The sequence below is a fragment of the Taudactylus pleione genome, unplaced genomic scaffold (genome assembly GCF_031769625.1).
Source record: "Taudactylus pleione unplaced genomic scaffold, aTauple2 ptg000042l, whole genome shotgun sequence".
Classification (NCBI taxonomy): Eukaryota; Metazoa; Chordata; class Amphibia; order Anura; family Myobatrachidae; genus Taudactylus; species Taudactylus pleione.
The window spans coordinates 1800789-1817942 of NW_028284444.1; the positions used below are offsets into that span (position 1 = coordinate 1800789).

At 45.4% G+C, this 17154-nt stretch overlaps 1 protein-coding gene across 1 annotated transcript in view; it reads left to right on the forward strand.

Moving 5' to 3' along the window:
- The window catches only part of LOC148537906 (putative pleckstrin homology domain-containing family N member 1), a 72476-nt gene that overhangs the window by 10707 nt on the left and 44615 nt on the right, over window positions 1-17154 (forward strand). The window contains exon 2 of the mRNA XM_088460101.1: window positions 13795-13873. Coding sequence (XP_088316227.1) covers window positions 13795-13873 — 79 coding nt within the window. The remainder of the gene's footprint in view (window positions 1-13794; window positions 13874-17154) is intronic.

Below are 17154 nucleotides of genomic sequence, written 5' to 3' on the forward strand. Positions count from 1 at the left end.
TTGATGATGAGGGTGTTGGTGTTGGAGATTGCATGTGCTGGTCCAAACTGCTGGTAGCTGATACTGGACTGCTTGTTATTAATTTACAAATTATAATAATTTTGTTAAACTAATTGCATGAACTCACTGCAAATGACGTAACAGGGAGGAGGTGCCTAGATAGTTAATGTTATCTTCCTCTGCTAACTTTGGCTTTACAAATGGAACAGATGCCTTCACAACTGTTGTCAGAATTCAGATTAAAATTATTCCACACCCAAGACGTGGCTTTTCTGGCTTTCTTTTATCACAAGCAAGAACTGCTGCCACTGGCGGCTGATTTATGCAAACAACATCCTCATTATCAACATCCTTATTAGCGTCAGATAGGACACAAATCTCCCCTCATCCTCCTTTTGCACTTTCTCTACACTATCATCCTCATTTTCTATTATTTCACAATCTAATACTAGCACAGCCGTCATGGCGTCAGTGATCCGCTGTGAAACTGGGTGACAGCTGTTATACTTACTTTCTCTATCAAAGGATTGTTTGATGGTCAATTGTTTTTTTTAAATTACTACTAGTAGTAGTCTTCTTGGTTCCTTTCTGGGATGAAGATCTACCCCCAGCATCAGCATCAGCAGTAGAAGGTGTGTGGTAATGGCATATTGCCAATTGTTTGTTTCTCTGCAGCTAACGTAGCTTTTAATTTTTTTTTTCTTTAACACTGTAAAACATTGCTTGTTGATTTTGACTTAAGCCCTTGGGCATTGGCCTGTGTAGGTGATGTTGACGGCCTTGCATCGTCATCATGACTGCTGGCAGCAGCTGCAAGACTGGTATGTGGTCCCTGCTCTCTTCTTATTTGTACATCCTCCATATCAACAAACGTACACTGCATTCTGACCGGCAGTATCACGAACAATATTTTTTGACACTGGGGAAGAGCACCCCTGAATGAGGCAGCAGCCTGTTGATGAACAACACAGACAGCACCCCTTTTTTATGGACAACAAACCACCCCTGCCGAGTGCAGACAGACCACCTGCATAGTTACAAATACGTGGACGATAAACAATAATAGCGCAGCTAAGTTTCTAATGAACACACACGAAAAAGAAAAAAAGTACTTTTATTTTTTTTACACTGGGGAAGAGCACCCCCTAATTGACAGAGCACCCCCCCTGGACAACACAGAACCCCTTTATGGATTGCAGCCCTAGCCTGATGGACAGGACAACAACACAGCAGCAGCCACAGTTAATTGACAGGACAAGTGACACAGCAGCTGCAGCACCCACTGCAACCTAAGCCCCTTTATGGACAACACAGAAGCAGCCTTCAGCCCAAGACCCCGACTGGACACACACACTGAGTAACTGACAGTGACTGACTACACGTCTGCTAGCTTCTCTCTCCACAGCCGGAGTGAAAATGGCGTCGATCACGGGGACCTTTATATAATCCAAAACCTGCGAGAATCCGACAGCGGGAGGATGACGCATTTGCCTCGCTTTCGGATCCAAGTCAGGCGGGAAAACTCGAGCCGTACTTGGATTTCCCCTCGGAACATGAAGTTCGGGTGGTCCGGACCCGCTTATCTCTAATGCTAAGCATGTCAACATGTTGCATGCCTACATTTCTACCATGTCGACATTCTCAGGTTGACCTAAGGCATGATGATATGATAATGGTCAAACTCATGAAAATTATAATCTTTACAAGTGCTGCGTCGATCCCCTAGGATCAGTGCAGGCTTCTACAGATATGTCCAGTTGCATCTTTGCTGCTTGTGCAACAAATCGTGCCATGTATGGCGCAATTCATGTGCCTGTGACCGGGTACACGCGCTGTGTTCATACTTGCGACCCCATAGGATTGCAGGGTGCAAACGGAGAACTTGGCATGGCGTACCATGGCGCATGCAGGTGCAGCAAATCACATGGTGCGAAGCATGCGCACGTTTGCAGCGTGAGCGGCAAGTATTCAAGAGGTCCCCCAAAATTTCCACTACTTCACACTAGGCTTTACCAGCCAGAGCTGGTGGCACAATAGCATGGGGTACACTCAGCATAGGGCCCCTTGCCATAGTGCCTACCAGCCCCATAGTAGAATCACTGGGGAAGAGGGGCCACTTGGGCTGTGGGTGTGGGGTTAATAATAATTGTTAAAGAAAATAAATAATATTGTTCTTTACTAGCACACTACAATCCCAGCTAGCCCTGTCATGCCAAATTTAAATAACTACTAGGGGTAAATTTACTAAAGTGAGAGTTTTTAGAAGTGAGTTTTAAAAGTAATGTTGCCCATAACAGCCAATCAGATTCTAGCTATTATCTTCTAGAAGGTGTTAGTTAAATTTTAAGTAGAATCTGATTGGTTGCTATGGGCAACATCACGTCTAAAACTCTCTTTTAAAAACTCTCACTTTAGTAAATTTACCCCTTAGTCTATTCTGGCACATGGAGAACCACAAGTGTTAGCATACCCTGGCAGACAGAGCCCACTGAGACTTGTAGTGCACTTTTAAAAGAAACACAAAAAACAACAGTACATACACATACCCCTCTATGGTCCATATACACATCCTTGGAATCTTGTCCCCTCCAACAAAAAACAATAGCAAACATACAGCACTGTAGTCAACACAATACTAGTATACCTCTAATGAGGCACAAATTACAGTTCACTGCCAGTCACTGCCATTGGAATGGATTTAGACACTGATTGGTCAGAGAGTGAGAAGAGGTGAGTGATTTTTGTTGTACAGTGTGGTTAGTCAATGTTTTTGCAGCATATGGTAAATTTAGCCCTAAGAACCATTTTTATACTACATAGAGTAAAGTTTAATTTTATGTGTATGCACACATATACACAGTATGAACATACACATGCGTAACTGTACGCAAATACATAATAATACATAATAACATAATTTACAATATCTTAATAATCACTTATTTGCCGTATATGTTGGATTTTTTAATTATTGGGACTTTTGGCAATCGTTGGACCACCCCACATGCCTTTAGACACCTCCACATGTTCCTTACATGCCCATCAGACATGCCTAGCCTCCCATATGCCCAACACATGCCCACCAGACCACCCCACATACTATCAGTGAAGAGAAGTAGGGACAGATTTCTTCTTCTAGTGTCTTGTATCTTAGCTGCTCCTTCGACTTCACAATGGGTCTCATTCTGTTAGGTGCAAATCCATCTATTACAACGGTTTTCAACTCCAGTCCTCAAGTACCCCTAACAGGCCATGCAAAATAGATGAAATTACCTGTGCCTGAGGACTTGAGTTGAGAATCACTGACCTATTATAAGATACTAATTTACACCCTTTAGCTTGATTTGCTCCTAACTGTAATAAAAAGCCCCAAATGTGTAATTTGACAATAACATGATTTGCATACTAAGGGACTTAGGAGCTCATTCAGACCCGATCGCTAAGCAGCGGCCGCTTGCCTGGAAAAGGGGTATGCAAATCAAGCGTTCGCACTTTGCAGTGTAAGTACGCCCTCTATGTCCTAGAGAGCGATGGCAGTGAACGTACGCAGGACTATAAAACCTCCCAATTGTCACTCGCTGCACACATCATCTCCAGGAAGTGTGTATTTAATTGGGAACATCGAGGGCCATTGGAGCTGCTCGCAGTGCTTGTGATAGACCCTATTCTCCCTCAAGCACTGCGAGCAGTTAAGGCTAAAAATCAACCGTGACGTGTTCAATGATGCTACTTTGCTAATTATGCACACCCATTAAACCCTGTTCTGACGGCCAGACACGCCTGCGTTCGCACATCCACACCCCCGTTCACAAGCACCTTCCCCTGTTACCACCCACAAACGGCACTATCTGTCACTCAAAGTAGTGGCCAGTCTGTGAGCAATGAGCACTCGATTCCCAATCGCTAAGACTGGCTTGCGCACGCGAATTGCGAACCATATGCATGTGCAGATGTGCGATTATCGGCAACAGCGAGTGGCCGCTGCTTAGCGATTGGGTCTGAATGAGCTCCAGATTTAGAGTTGGACATACTTTTTTTGCATAAGATATGCATTTCTGTAATGAGCATGTGCACCAAAAATTGTGCAAGCAAACATCTTATCTAGATCAGAGCCGCCAGTGTTGGACTGGAGCATGAAGGGCCCACCTGGGAAATGTAATGGAAGGTGTTCGCTGAAGGGGCATGACCAGCCATTTGGTAAGTGTGGTCATTAACAGGAGGGGTCTGGCCAAGAGCTTTAGGAAATTAGAGATGAAAATATTATGAATGGAGGCCAGTTGTTGTAGGGATGGCAATTGGTGGGATGACCATCGATGGTTACCAGGATGAGCTGGTTAGGAGAAGGTGGAGGAGGAAAGAAAGTGCAAAGGAAGCTATTTAGAGAAATGCAAAGTGAAGGGACATAAACAGAAATATGAAGCAGATGCAAGGCTATCAGGGCTATGCGGTAACATACCTCTGCTGCTATTCTACAGTCCTTCAAGGGAGAACTCCCATCCTGCTCTGTTAGTGGGACAGCTGTTAGGGCCTGACTCTGACTCGGACAGTATGTTGATGCCGGACACAGTTGAGTGATTATTTTTGTGTCAGATACAGAGTTGCAGTGATGATGTCAGACACAGAGTCGCAGCAGTGATGTCTGATACAGAGTCACAGCAGTGATGTCAGATACAAAGTCGCAGTAGTGATGTCAGATACAGAGTCGCAGCAGTGATGTCAGATACAGAGTCGCAGTAGTGATGTCAGATACAGAGTCGCAGTAGTGATATCAGATACAGAGTCGCAGTGGTGATGTCAGATACAGAGTCGCAGTGGTGATATCGGATACAAAGTGGTTATGGAATCTGATAAGCTTGTCTGAAGAGGTGAAGGATTGAAGACTAGAGGTAAGTCTTACTGTGCATGGTAAGGCATTCCATAGAGTGGGTGTAGCCTGAAGAAAGTCCTGAAACCATGAATGGGAGCAAGTAATGCATGGGGATGAGAGACGCAGATCTTGTGCTGAGTGGAGAGGTCGGGTTGGGAGATATTTTGAGATGAGTGATGAGATGTATCTTGGTGTGGTTTGGTTAATGGCCTTATGTGTAAGTAACAGTATTTTGTATTGAATACGGTAGAAAACCAGCAACCTACTGGAGTGAATGACAGAGCGGGGTAGCAGACGTTTGGCATTTGGCAAGGAAGATAAGCCTCGCAGCTGCATTCATAATGGATTGTAATGGCGATAGCCTGTTTTTGGGAAGACCAGTAAGGAGACTATTGCAATAGTCAATGCGGGAAATAATGAGTGCATGGATTAGAGTTTTTGCAGTGTCTTGTGTGAGATATGGTCGAATTTTGGACATGTTTTTTAGATGTATGTAACATTATTTTGAGACAGATTGAATGTGGGGAACAAGGGACAGGTTCAAAGTCAAGGATGACACCTAGGCAGCGAGCTTGTGGGGCGGGGTGGATTGTTGAGTTATCAACAGTGATAAAGAGATCAGATTGGTAACTGTTATTGGCCAGTGGAAATATAATTAATTCTGTTTTAGAAATATTACGTTTCAGGTGGTAAGATGATATCCAAGATGAAATGGCAGAAATACATTCAGTGACATGGACCAATACAGATGGTGATAAATCTAGAGAGGATAGGTAGATTTGAGTATCATCTGCATACAGATGGTACTGAAATCCAAAAGAGCAGATTAGTTTGGCGAGCAATAGATAGCATCAACTCGCAGAGAGAAAGGGGTGAAAGTCCTGATAGAATGTCATTAAAATGATGTAAATGTAAGTGAAGGTACCTGTAGAAGAACTGTGAAAGATTGGGAGAGTAATATTCCTACCCCACCTCCTTTACAATTACCAGGCCTGAAGGTGTGTGAGACGTGTAGGTTACCGTGTGAAGGTGCAGCAGGGGAGACAGTGGGCCTGATTCAGAGCCGGACGCTCTGAACGAGCGCCCGTTCTGAATCAGGGCGTTTTTTGGATTTTTTTGGTGCGTCCTCCTGGATCCTGGACACTCGCATAGCTGTGGGTTACCACCCACAGCTTATGCGAGCGTCCATGATGATGGTTGCGATGGTCAAGACCATCGTGACCATCGGGCTTGTGACGAGACCCTGCGGTAGGGTCTCGGTGACCGCAAGCCCTGGAGTGATTTTGGCTCTATCAGAGCCAAAATCACTCCGACTGACATCACTAATGAGTGCATGGATTAGAGTTTTTGCAGTGTGGCGAAATAGTTTTTGTGGCGAAATAGTTTTTGCAGTGTGGCGAAATAGTCAATGCGGGAAATAATGAGTGCATGGATTAGAGTTTTTGCAGTGTCTTGTGTGAGATTTGGTCGAATTTTGGACATGTTTTTTAGATGTATGTAACATGATTTTGAGACAGCCACACCCCCGGCAGCCACACCCCCGGCACGCCCACCAAAGGGGGCGTGCTGTCACTCACCATCGACAGCACACCCCCTTTGGTGCGAGACCCGGAGCGGCAGCTTGGCTGTCGCTATCCGGGTCTCGCGCATGCGCATGACGGAGCTCCCTCTGTCGTGCGCACGCGCACTAGGGCACCATCGACACGCTTGCGAGCGCTCAGCGCTCGTGAGCGGGTCTGAATCAGGCCCAGTGTCTGATTGTGTGAGCCATGTTTCTGTTATTTTCAGAAGGTTGAGTTTAGTTGAAATAAAGAGGTCATGGATGGATGTTAGTTTGTTGCAGACAGAGCGTGCATTCCATAAGGCACATTTTAGTGACTTGGAGGGTGAAGGGAGGCACGCAATGTTTATGAGGTTAGCTGGATTTATAGTTTGCTGTGGGTGTGGCATGTGGGTCGGCCCTGGATTTGGTGATATGTCACCAGCTAATAGAAGGAACAGGAGAGAGATATAAATATATTTGTGGGATTTGTATGAATGATTTTTATGGCGAGAGGTTGTGGATGTAATGTGTATAGATAATTGAAAAGCTCGTGTGTTTGTAAGAGGAGAGAAAAGTAATGAGGCAGCAAAATGTACAGAAGGATGGGCTGCAGGGAGAGTAAAGGATGTAGTAGTTTTAGAGATGAATCCATTGAGTGAGATCACTAATAGAACTTTTTGATACATTTTTTCAAAACATTCAAAAATATACAACACACAAACTACTGTTAAGGAATGATATTGGAATTACCTTGTTTTAGATGTTGTTCAATGTTTGTTCAACTGTTTTTTAAATGTTACATAAATTACACTTTGTGTTATAACACACTTAGGCCCTGATTCAGACCCGCTCGCTGCAGAAGGCAGCTCGCAGGTCTGAAGGGTTTCTTTTTTTTAATTTTATCTGGCCTTCTGGTGACCACCCACAGCTTTTGCGAGCAGCCAGGTGATGGTCGCGATAGTCGCGACCATCGGGCTTGCCACGAGACCCTTGTGGTAAGGTCTCATCTTCCGCAAGCCCCAGTGAGCTTCCCGCCTAGAAAATGGGGCGAGCTATCGATCAACATCGACAGCCGCCCCGTTTGTAGCGAGCCGCAGGGTGAGTGAATTTCTCACTCGCTCTGGGGCTCGCGCGTACGCACTGCCCGGCCTTCGACCCGCTTGCGAGCGGGTCTGAATCAGGCCCTTAGTGCTTATTATACACGACTGCCATCCTCATCCATGGCTACCTCTAGACTGGTTATGATTTAAAGTAAGTCTGATTGAGACATGCTGCAGCTGAGTACAAATGCTCCACTAATCAAAGAAGAAATTTAGTACAGGGTTTGAATAAACACAAGCAGTATCCTACCATAAACTAGGCTCCACTGAACAACATCCCCCACCCAGGTAATACAAATTACAATCTAGTCATTACATCTAAATATTTGCTAACAGAGATAAATTCAGTGAGGCAGAAATGTAAGTAACAATATATAGCTTGCTAGATGGAAATGGATTACATACGTTTTTTTAAAAAACAGCTGATCTAATGGAGCATACACACGGTCAGATATATCAGACTTGTCAGATCTGTCAGATCTGTCAGATGAACGATTTGAACGATTTTACCAAAGATTTGAACAATATGAACGATTTTTAACTGCATTAAAATTAATGGAATCGTCCAAATCTGACTGCAACAACATCAGATGTCAGATATCGTTATCTGACCATCGGGAACGCACATCGTTCAAATCGTTCATCTGACAGATCTGACAGATATGTCAGATATATCAGATTTTCCTTCAGATATGAATGATTGAAGATTTTTTTAAATCGTTATCGTTCAGATCTGAAGAAAAACCTGACTGCGTGTATGCTCCATTAGTGATCGCAAGCAGTAGTATGAATATGCCGCTTGAGACTGTAGTGATGTCAGATGCAGAGTCGCAGTGGTGATGTCAGATGCAGAGTTGCAGTAGTGATGTCAGATGCAGAGTCGCAGTAGTGATGTCAGATGCAGAGTCGCAGTAGTGATGTCAGATGCAGAGTCGCAGTAGTGATGTCAGATGCAGAGTCGCAGTAGTGATGTCAGATGCAGAGTCGCAGTAGTGATGTCAGATGCAGAGTCGCAGTAGTGATGTCAGATGCAGAGTCGCAGTAGTGATGTCAGATACAGAGTTGCAGTAGTAATGTCAGATACAGAGTCGCAGTAGTGATGTCAGATGCAGAGTCGCAGTAGTGATGTCAGATTCAGAGTCCTAGTAGTGATTTGAGGTGCACAGATGCAGAAGTGTACTGATAATGGATTGGGCATTCCTTGGTGGTGACAGGGAGGTGGCTGGTCAGACACATAGAGATGGTCCATCTCAAAGGCATGTTATGGGTGTGTCCCGAGTGTGGTACTGAAATGGTTGTGTACACAGACACTTAGTTGCTCACAATGGAGCCCATACTTACACAGAGATTCTGCGCCTAGCATGAGACTGGTACAAGTTTCGATGCACCAATATGCACTAAGCATATTTGCAGTGTATGGGGATGCTCTAAATGGGGGTCCCCGCCCTTGCAGTGTCATACACACAGGTTTACACCAGGGGAAGCGCTTGTAGCGGCATTAGCATAAAGTCACAGACGTGCTACTGGCAAAAGATTCTACATCCAACTCAGAATCAGCCCCTTAGTCTCAGTTTAAGTAATATCCCTCCTCCCTTCCGAACACAGTAAAGTAAAAAAAAAAAAACCTTTTTAACTTTAAAACTGTACTGTGTTCTCCAGGGAGAACACAGTGTCAGAGCAGCAGCTGGGGCCGGAGAAGGGACCAGGGAGCGACAGAGGGAGCTGAGGAGGACCTGCCCACACTGACAGCCGTGTATCCTACTATACGCCAACTGAGAGTCGCGTATAGTAACACCATCAAATTCCAAAAATACATAATTTTCAGAATTTGATGAATAACATAATTTCTACATCCCCATACTAATGTAAATTAACGCAGGCAGACTTAACCAGGAGATATCAGTGATATCTCCTGTGTTAAGTGTCTTCATAAATACTAAAATAACGGTAATTAAGGAAAATATCCTTAAAACTGTTATTTTAATGTTGATGAATAGGCCCTTATGTATGAAGCAGTTAAAAGTGTGGGGAAGTTGCCCATAGCAACCAATCAGCTTTGAAGTAGGATTTATCAAGTACAGTCTATAAAATAATAGGTAGCAGCTGATTGGTTGCTATGGGCAACTTATCAACTGGTCCATTTCTCTACACTTTTCACTGCTTGATGCAAAGACCCCTTAAACTTGTGGTTCTGGCGAACTACTTATAGAAGAATCATATGGAAATCTCTTTAGGACTTGATACTATCTAATACAGAGGTTTTCAACCGCTGTGCCGCGGGCGGTTGTGAAGTGTGCCGCAGTGCTAGAGCTGCCGGTCACATTAAAGAGCTGCGGACCGGGCAGTGCTGATGCTGAACTCCTCTTGGAGGCTCAGGCATGTTTTGTGTGTTTTGGATGCGGAAACTTATCGTGCGCGCCCCCCGCTATTCGCCCTATTCAGTTCCAAACCACGTGAAAAAGGCAAGCCGCGAAGGCGGAACAGGCGGAAAGTGCTGTCAGAAATGGGGAAATCAGCCTGAACCCCCCAAAAAGATACACTAACATTGGGGATCAAAGTTGATGTGCCCAAATAGCCCTAATAAAGCTATTTGGGGTACTTAAGTTGTTTCAATGGCTTCTTATTAGCGTCTTTGCACAAGTGGTGAAGAATGGCATTAAGCAATATTTTTGGGTGAAAATAAGTAGTCCTGTCAAATTTGGGGTACTTGAAAATGGGTGCTAGCATATTTTAAAGTCTGTAAAGTGAAGTTAAAAAAAACATGAAAAACGCTCCTGTTGCACCTGCAATCAAAAACACACTTGACCCATCCTTGTATACCACCCAAAAAATTTTTGCTAGTTTTTATGCTTGTCCCCCCACTTTGTACTTTTTCACCCCCAAAATTAAAGTACTTTTTTGGGGTGTTCTTAACTTTCTTTTAGGGATTTTTTGACACAGTTGTCCTTTGGGGGGCTGTCCCAAGGGTTCTGAGTGGTTTCCCCACTTTTGCACCCCAAAATAAAAATGTTGCACTTCTTTCCACTTGCTATTCTGAGGCAAATTGTTTTGGCGTATTACATTGCATTGAGTTTCCGCGTACACGAAAACCATTTGGAATTGAATACGGAGATAAGTTTCCGAAATGCAAAAATCCAAGACTGGCGATACTTTTCCGCGGATCTTGGCTTTTCGCGGATCATTGAATACGGGCCTAAAGAGGCAATTAAAAAAAAATAGATATTTCAAAATAAATGTTGAAAGTACTTACATATAAACAAAAATGTAACAGAAGGCAACAAATGTGGTTATACAAGTTAGTATTGGAAACAATAAGGGAACAAAAAAGAGCATATATATTGTTAGACAATTAATAGATGTATTACATGCATTGTGGAAATAAAAGGATTGCATTAAAAAATGGTTAAAAAATAAATCAATAAAGTTTAAAGCTGAAAAGCAAACGGCTAAAGTTAGCACAGTACATCTAATCCGACGATTATTTCAGTGCATAAACAGCCAGGAAATAACACCAATAATTTGGTCCACAAATGTATAAGATAGAAAAGATAACTGTAAAAAATAAAGAGGAAGCTAATCTTTTAAATATGTTGTTGTTTTTCATGTGTATTCAACGAAATGTAAAGAAATACCAGGAAACAAATGATCTAACCTAAGAAAACATTTATTACTTGTCTAACACAGGAAGAATTACAGGTCTTCGTGAATGAGCACCTCAAGGTAGAAAGGAGATGCAGTACAAATATATGAAAAGCAACAAAATCGCAACCAACATATAGACCTGGGAGGGGATGCAGTCAGGATACCGGCGGGCACTATCCCGCCCGCCGATATCCCAACACTGACAGCCCGACAGGGGACTAAAGATAGGCGTCGAAGTCCTGATGCCTATCATTAGCCCCACTACAAAAAACCGACACCCGGCTTACCGAATGAAGGTTTAGGCACTAACAGGGGGAGGTTAGGGTTAGCCACTAGGGGGGAGGTTAGGGTTAGGCACCACTAAGGGAGGGTTTTTCGTTAGGGGGGGGAGAGGGAAGGGTTAGGTAACTTACCAGCCCCAGTTGGGAATTGGGTCCCTAGGGGTTCCACTGTCGGTATTTGATCTGGCGGCAATTCAGCCGCTGGCATTATATACCAATTCCCCTGGGACAGATGGATTTAATATGTGAGCAAATAATTTGAAGTAATTTAGAGGCATGTGAATATATTGCAAAAAACGAATTTTATTAAACAGACCAGTTATGTCTAAGTATTCTATTTCATTGTTATGAGGAGGTAAGGTCCAAAATCAATCTTCATTGCATATTTACCTATTATATAGCAAGTCACAAGATGTGTCTAGCACAGAATGGGTATGCAATACCACCGGATGTAAGGCTGGCGGATGAAATCCCGACACCAGAAGGCCGGCAGATGAAGATCCCGACTAGGGTAGGTAAGTAGCCTAACTCTTCCCTCTCACCCCCCTAACCCTCCCTTAGTGGTGCCTAACCCTAACCTCCCCCCTAGTGGCTAAACCTAACCTCCACCCAGGGGTGCCTAAACCTAACCCTCCCAGGGAGGTGCCTATCCCTAAGTCCCCCCGTGTGTCCCTAAACCTAACCCTCCCCCCTGCGGCTATCAGCTACAGATGCCTGGCTTACCTACGTTCGGTATGCCGGGCATCGGGATTTCGGCGTGGGGCTTATGATAGTCGTCCGCCGGCATCCTGACTACATCCCTCTAGCGCATAGAGAGCTAGAGGGAGGCCCTGACACCACGGGGTTAAAATGCGCATGTATGGCCAGCAGCCAGCTCAAGTGTAAGCCGCAGGTAACAGTGAGGGATCCTTTAGCAGGCTCTGCTACTGTGCATGCTTGCCATTACCGCGCATCTTCCTCTTCCGTCCTTTGGATAGTAAGGACGTGCCTCTGACAGTCTCCCAAGAGGAGATTGTGCCAGACACCCTGGGTATACCATGAGTTGCCACCTACTTAATGTATCTACAGGTGCGTGCTCTATCCCACCCAATGCCGGCTCCAGGGGTCGGAGCACCCTGTGCCCATGCAGTTAATAGCGTCCAATACTCTCAAAAATTGGGGCGTGGTCTAATTACCATAGGTCACGCCCCCTACTTGACGTTATTTGAAGGAGTGCCCGCATGGCATGCCTCCAAATAACGTCAGGCTGGGGGCAAGCCCAGCACTCCATCACTAGCTGGTCTTCCCCGCTTGTATGTGCGGAGCATCCATTCAGCTACTCCGTGGTCTGGCACTGCCGCACAGCTGCAGCAATGGGGATCCCCAACCTCCCGATATGACCACCCGCGGGCCACTTCGGCCCACAGGTGGAACAGTGGGACTGCACTGTGCCACGGAAATCGGGATATTGAGGAGGGGTGCTCCCTCTATGTGGTGACGCCCCTGTTCCACAGCACTGGTCGAAAACCCCAAGAGCCGGCCCTGATCCCACCACATGCCACCTGCATGAGATACAGTCAATATCCCGACCTAAGGGATTCCAGTGCTCAGAATGCAGACACTGGAATCCCAACCTAGGGAATCCCGAAGGTAAGTAGCTGGGTTTGGGGAAGGGTTAGCTTTAAGGGTTAGGCTTAGGCACTAGGGGGAGGTTTAGGGATAGGCACTAAGGGGGGAGGGTTAAGTTTAGGGTGTGGGAAGGGGGAGGGTAGGTTTAGGGACTAGGGGGAGGATTAGGGTAGGGAGAGGAGGGGGGTTAGGTGTCGGTATTCTAACCCTGTTGGGATACCGTTGTCTGGATTCTGACTGCCGTGATCCCGAGCGCCGGCATCCCATACCCATCCCACCTACATTAATCCGCCCCTGACTGGGTCTGTCTTATACTATATGTTCCTGCATTGTGCTGCATTAATCCTGTGCTGTCTCGCATCCTGCTGTCATGCTGTTAATTAGCCAATCCCTGGTTAAGCTATTCATCGTGTGGACTATCCTCCATCACACACCGCTGACACTTATCAGCATAGCTGCTCCAATAGGTTTAAGTGCATCTGTTTCCCACACAAATAGTGAATATGATAGTCATTTTATGGGCTGCATCAATACACATGAGATTGCAGGCCAGTGACACTGCCGAGGAAGCTGCATACGACGAACGCATTAGTTTAGTGCACTGTGAATTTCTGAGCTGCATTGTCATAAATATGCATTTAAATAATAAAACCATGCACGGTACCAAATAATGGATCATAATGTATGTACTGTAAAGCTTTCTAATCTGGGTGAATTATATTAGTTTCTCTCTACTCATCCCTCTTTTCGCAGGAACCAGTCAGCAGTAAATTCTCCTTGTACATCTCCGAATGGAGGGCTGTGCTGTATTCCGCAGGAGCTGGCCGGCACAGTAAGTAGCTGAAATCTTTCTCCCTGAACAATATATATTGGTTTTGCTTCAATAGCACAGCTGGTTTTGCTGTCATTTTACAAATGTGTGTTGCTTTTCTAAGGGTAACATTTTTTGCATCTACAAAGCAAGCAAAATAGCACCTTCATATTATATAGGCAGTAATAAAATAAAATAATACTGTCGCGCTGTCAATTAAGCAGCTGGTAAAGGGGTAGTCAGTCCCAACAATAATCATAAACAGAAAATAACACAAGAACCAGCGCTGTATTGGTATCAAAATGAATAAATGATTAAGATGGACGTTTTTATACTATTAATATAAAAACATTTAGGGGCATATGTATCAAAGCTTGATGTGAGATAAAATTGTGAGATAAATATCACCAACCAATCAGCTTCTAACTAACATTTTGCAGGCTGTATTTAAGAAATGATAGTTTGGAGCTGATTGGTTGATGATATATATTTCACAATTTTATCTCACATCAAGCTTTGATACATATGCCCCTTAATTCATTGTCAAGCATTAGTACACTTAAAAGTAGAGATGAGCAGTTCTGATTCTGTGGAATCCGAACCGCACCGAACATAGGGGATCCGAGTCCACCCGAACCCTGTTTGAGTGTTCCCCGCCTGACTCGGATCCCCGTTCGGGGCTGAACGGCGGCTGCCTGATGTTGGATTCTTGCTAGAGAATCCAACATCAGGGCTCCTAGAGTGTAGGGCAGACCGCTGTGATAGCGGTCTGCCCTACACAGAACAAGCACAGCCGCCAGCGGCAGCCGTGTGCTTGTTACAGCAGCCAGTGAGAGTCACACAGACTCTCATTGGCTGCTGCACGGAGGGAGCCGGCCGGAGCTCACTCAGGAGCTCCGTCTTCCGGCTCCCTCCTCGTCGCGTGGCAGCAGAGTGGACGGCGGCTGGAGCGGGGATACAGGTAAGTTATTTTTTATGTGTGTATGGGGGCCTGCTAATGGAGGGGCCTGCTAATGGGGGGCCTACTACTGGGGGGCATACTACTGGGGGCCTGCTAATGGGGCCATACTACTGGGGCCTGCTAATGGGGGGCATACTACTGGGGGGCCTGCTAATGGGGGGCATACTACTGGGGGGCATAGTACTGGGGGCCTGCTAATGGGGGGCATACTACTGAGGGGCATACTACTGAGGGGCCAGCTAATGGGGGGCATACTACTGGGGGGCATACTCCTGGGGGCCTGCTTATGGGGGCATACTCCAGGGGGCCTGCTAATGGGGGGCATACTACTGGGGGGCATACTACTGGGGGCCTGCTTATGGGGGCATACTCCTGGGGGCCTGCTAATGGGGGGCATACTACTGGGGGGCATACTACTGGGGGCCTGCTTATGGGGGCATACTACTGGGGGCCTGCTAATGGGGGGCATACTACTGGGGGGCATTCTACTACTGGGGGCACTGCATAAGGGGCCCTACTACTAAGGGGACTGCATAGGGGGAACCACTACTGGGGGCATTGTGTAAGGGACACCACTGTTGTTGGCATTGTGTAAGGGACATCACTGCTGGGGGCATTGTGTAAGGGACACTATTGCTGTGGGCATTGTATAAGTGGCACTACTACTGTGGGCATTGAATAAGGGGCATTACTACTGTGGGCTTTGTGTATAAGGTTCACTGCTGTGGGCATTGTGTAAAAGGGTCACTACTGTGGGCATTGTGTAAAAGGGTCACTACTGTGGGCATTGTGTAAAAGGGGCACTACTGTGTGTTGTAACATAAATAAGAGACACTACTTTATGGTGTAATGTGAATCAGGGGCACTATGTGAAGGAATGTGAATAAGATTGTGCACTGTGACTCCTTGGGCCGTAGCCCACTTTGTAAACAAGTACTGTGATTCTGCTGGCCATACCCCACTGGGTGGGTGCACTACTTTTCATTTCTGCCACTGCTGTGTGGCAATGTGTCATAGATGTGCTTTATACTGTGGTGTATGTGTCGTTGTGCTGCTGCTTTGTCGCTTAGTAACCAGTCAGCTCACTGCAACCTTTGGCCAATAATGTTGAAAACAATATTATAAGCTGCGAGGTGTTCTAAATTGACTGGAAATTAATGTTATTGAGGTTAATAATACTCTAGGAAGAAAAACAAGACCAATTTATGTGATTTTAGCTTTTTTTGTCAATTTTTGTAAAAAAATCCAAATCCAAATCCAAAGCCAGTCACCGCAGTTTGGCAAATCCAAATCCGGACGACGAATTAGAACCAAATCCAAATCCAGCAAAAATGGTCCGGCGCACATCCCTACTTAAAAGTGTGTACTCAGTTGATAAAATTACAATCATAATACAAACATGAACAAGTGAAAAAATAAATATTCACAATGCAAAATTATATCAAGTCCCAAAATACTTGTACTGGGATTAGTACTCCCTCCTGTATGTCAGAAAAGATTGAGCAGCGGAATAGATTATCAGTCTCTGGGGTGGTTTTTCTCAAAGTTCCCTTTAGCATCCATTGTGCAGTAGTATAGAGTTTGTGAGATATTAGACACCCAAAACTTCTTTAAACACCGCGATCCTTTCCAGGAAGGTTGGGGAGTTTCTAGGAATGAACCTCTCAACACGTTTCGCTTGTATGTAATCTCCCAGCTTCTTCAGGAGTATCGGTATATATATTATATAGGCAATATGCGGCTGATGCAGATTGTTCACAATTGCTCCCCAAATCGTAGGCGCGGATTACATTCACTAAAAAACTGGAAATTCTCACCACATGCAAAGTGACAACTATCTTAAAAGGCATGTTGGTCAGCACCAGTACCATATATGCAGAGTTTATGCCAGGAATATGTACATACACTCATGTCCCATTTGTGCCCATGTTTTAAACAATTTATTTTATGTGCAACAAACAGTGGGGTAACTGGGGTGGGGGTTGAGCAGGGCTCGTGCCCTGGGTACCATCAGACCGGCGGTATGGGGGGGGGCGCCGCCAGCCGTGGTCCAGGTCACTGGCAACTGGTCAGTGTGGACCGCACTACACAGTAACAAACACTGCCGCCCGGGTAGTACACTCGTACAATCCGGCAGCAGTGTGTTTGTTTTGGCAGCCAGACTCTCATTGACTGCTGTGCCCACTGCTGGAGTTGGGCTGGAGCTCACTCATGAGGGCCATCTTCCGGCTCCCACAGTGGGACCACTACTAGGGTCACGGCATAGGGGGGACTACTACTAGGGGCACTACTGGGGTCATTATATAAGGGACACTGCATAGGGGGGACTACTACTAGAGGC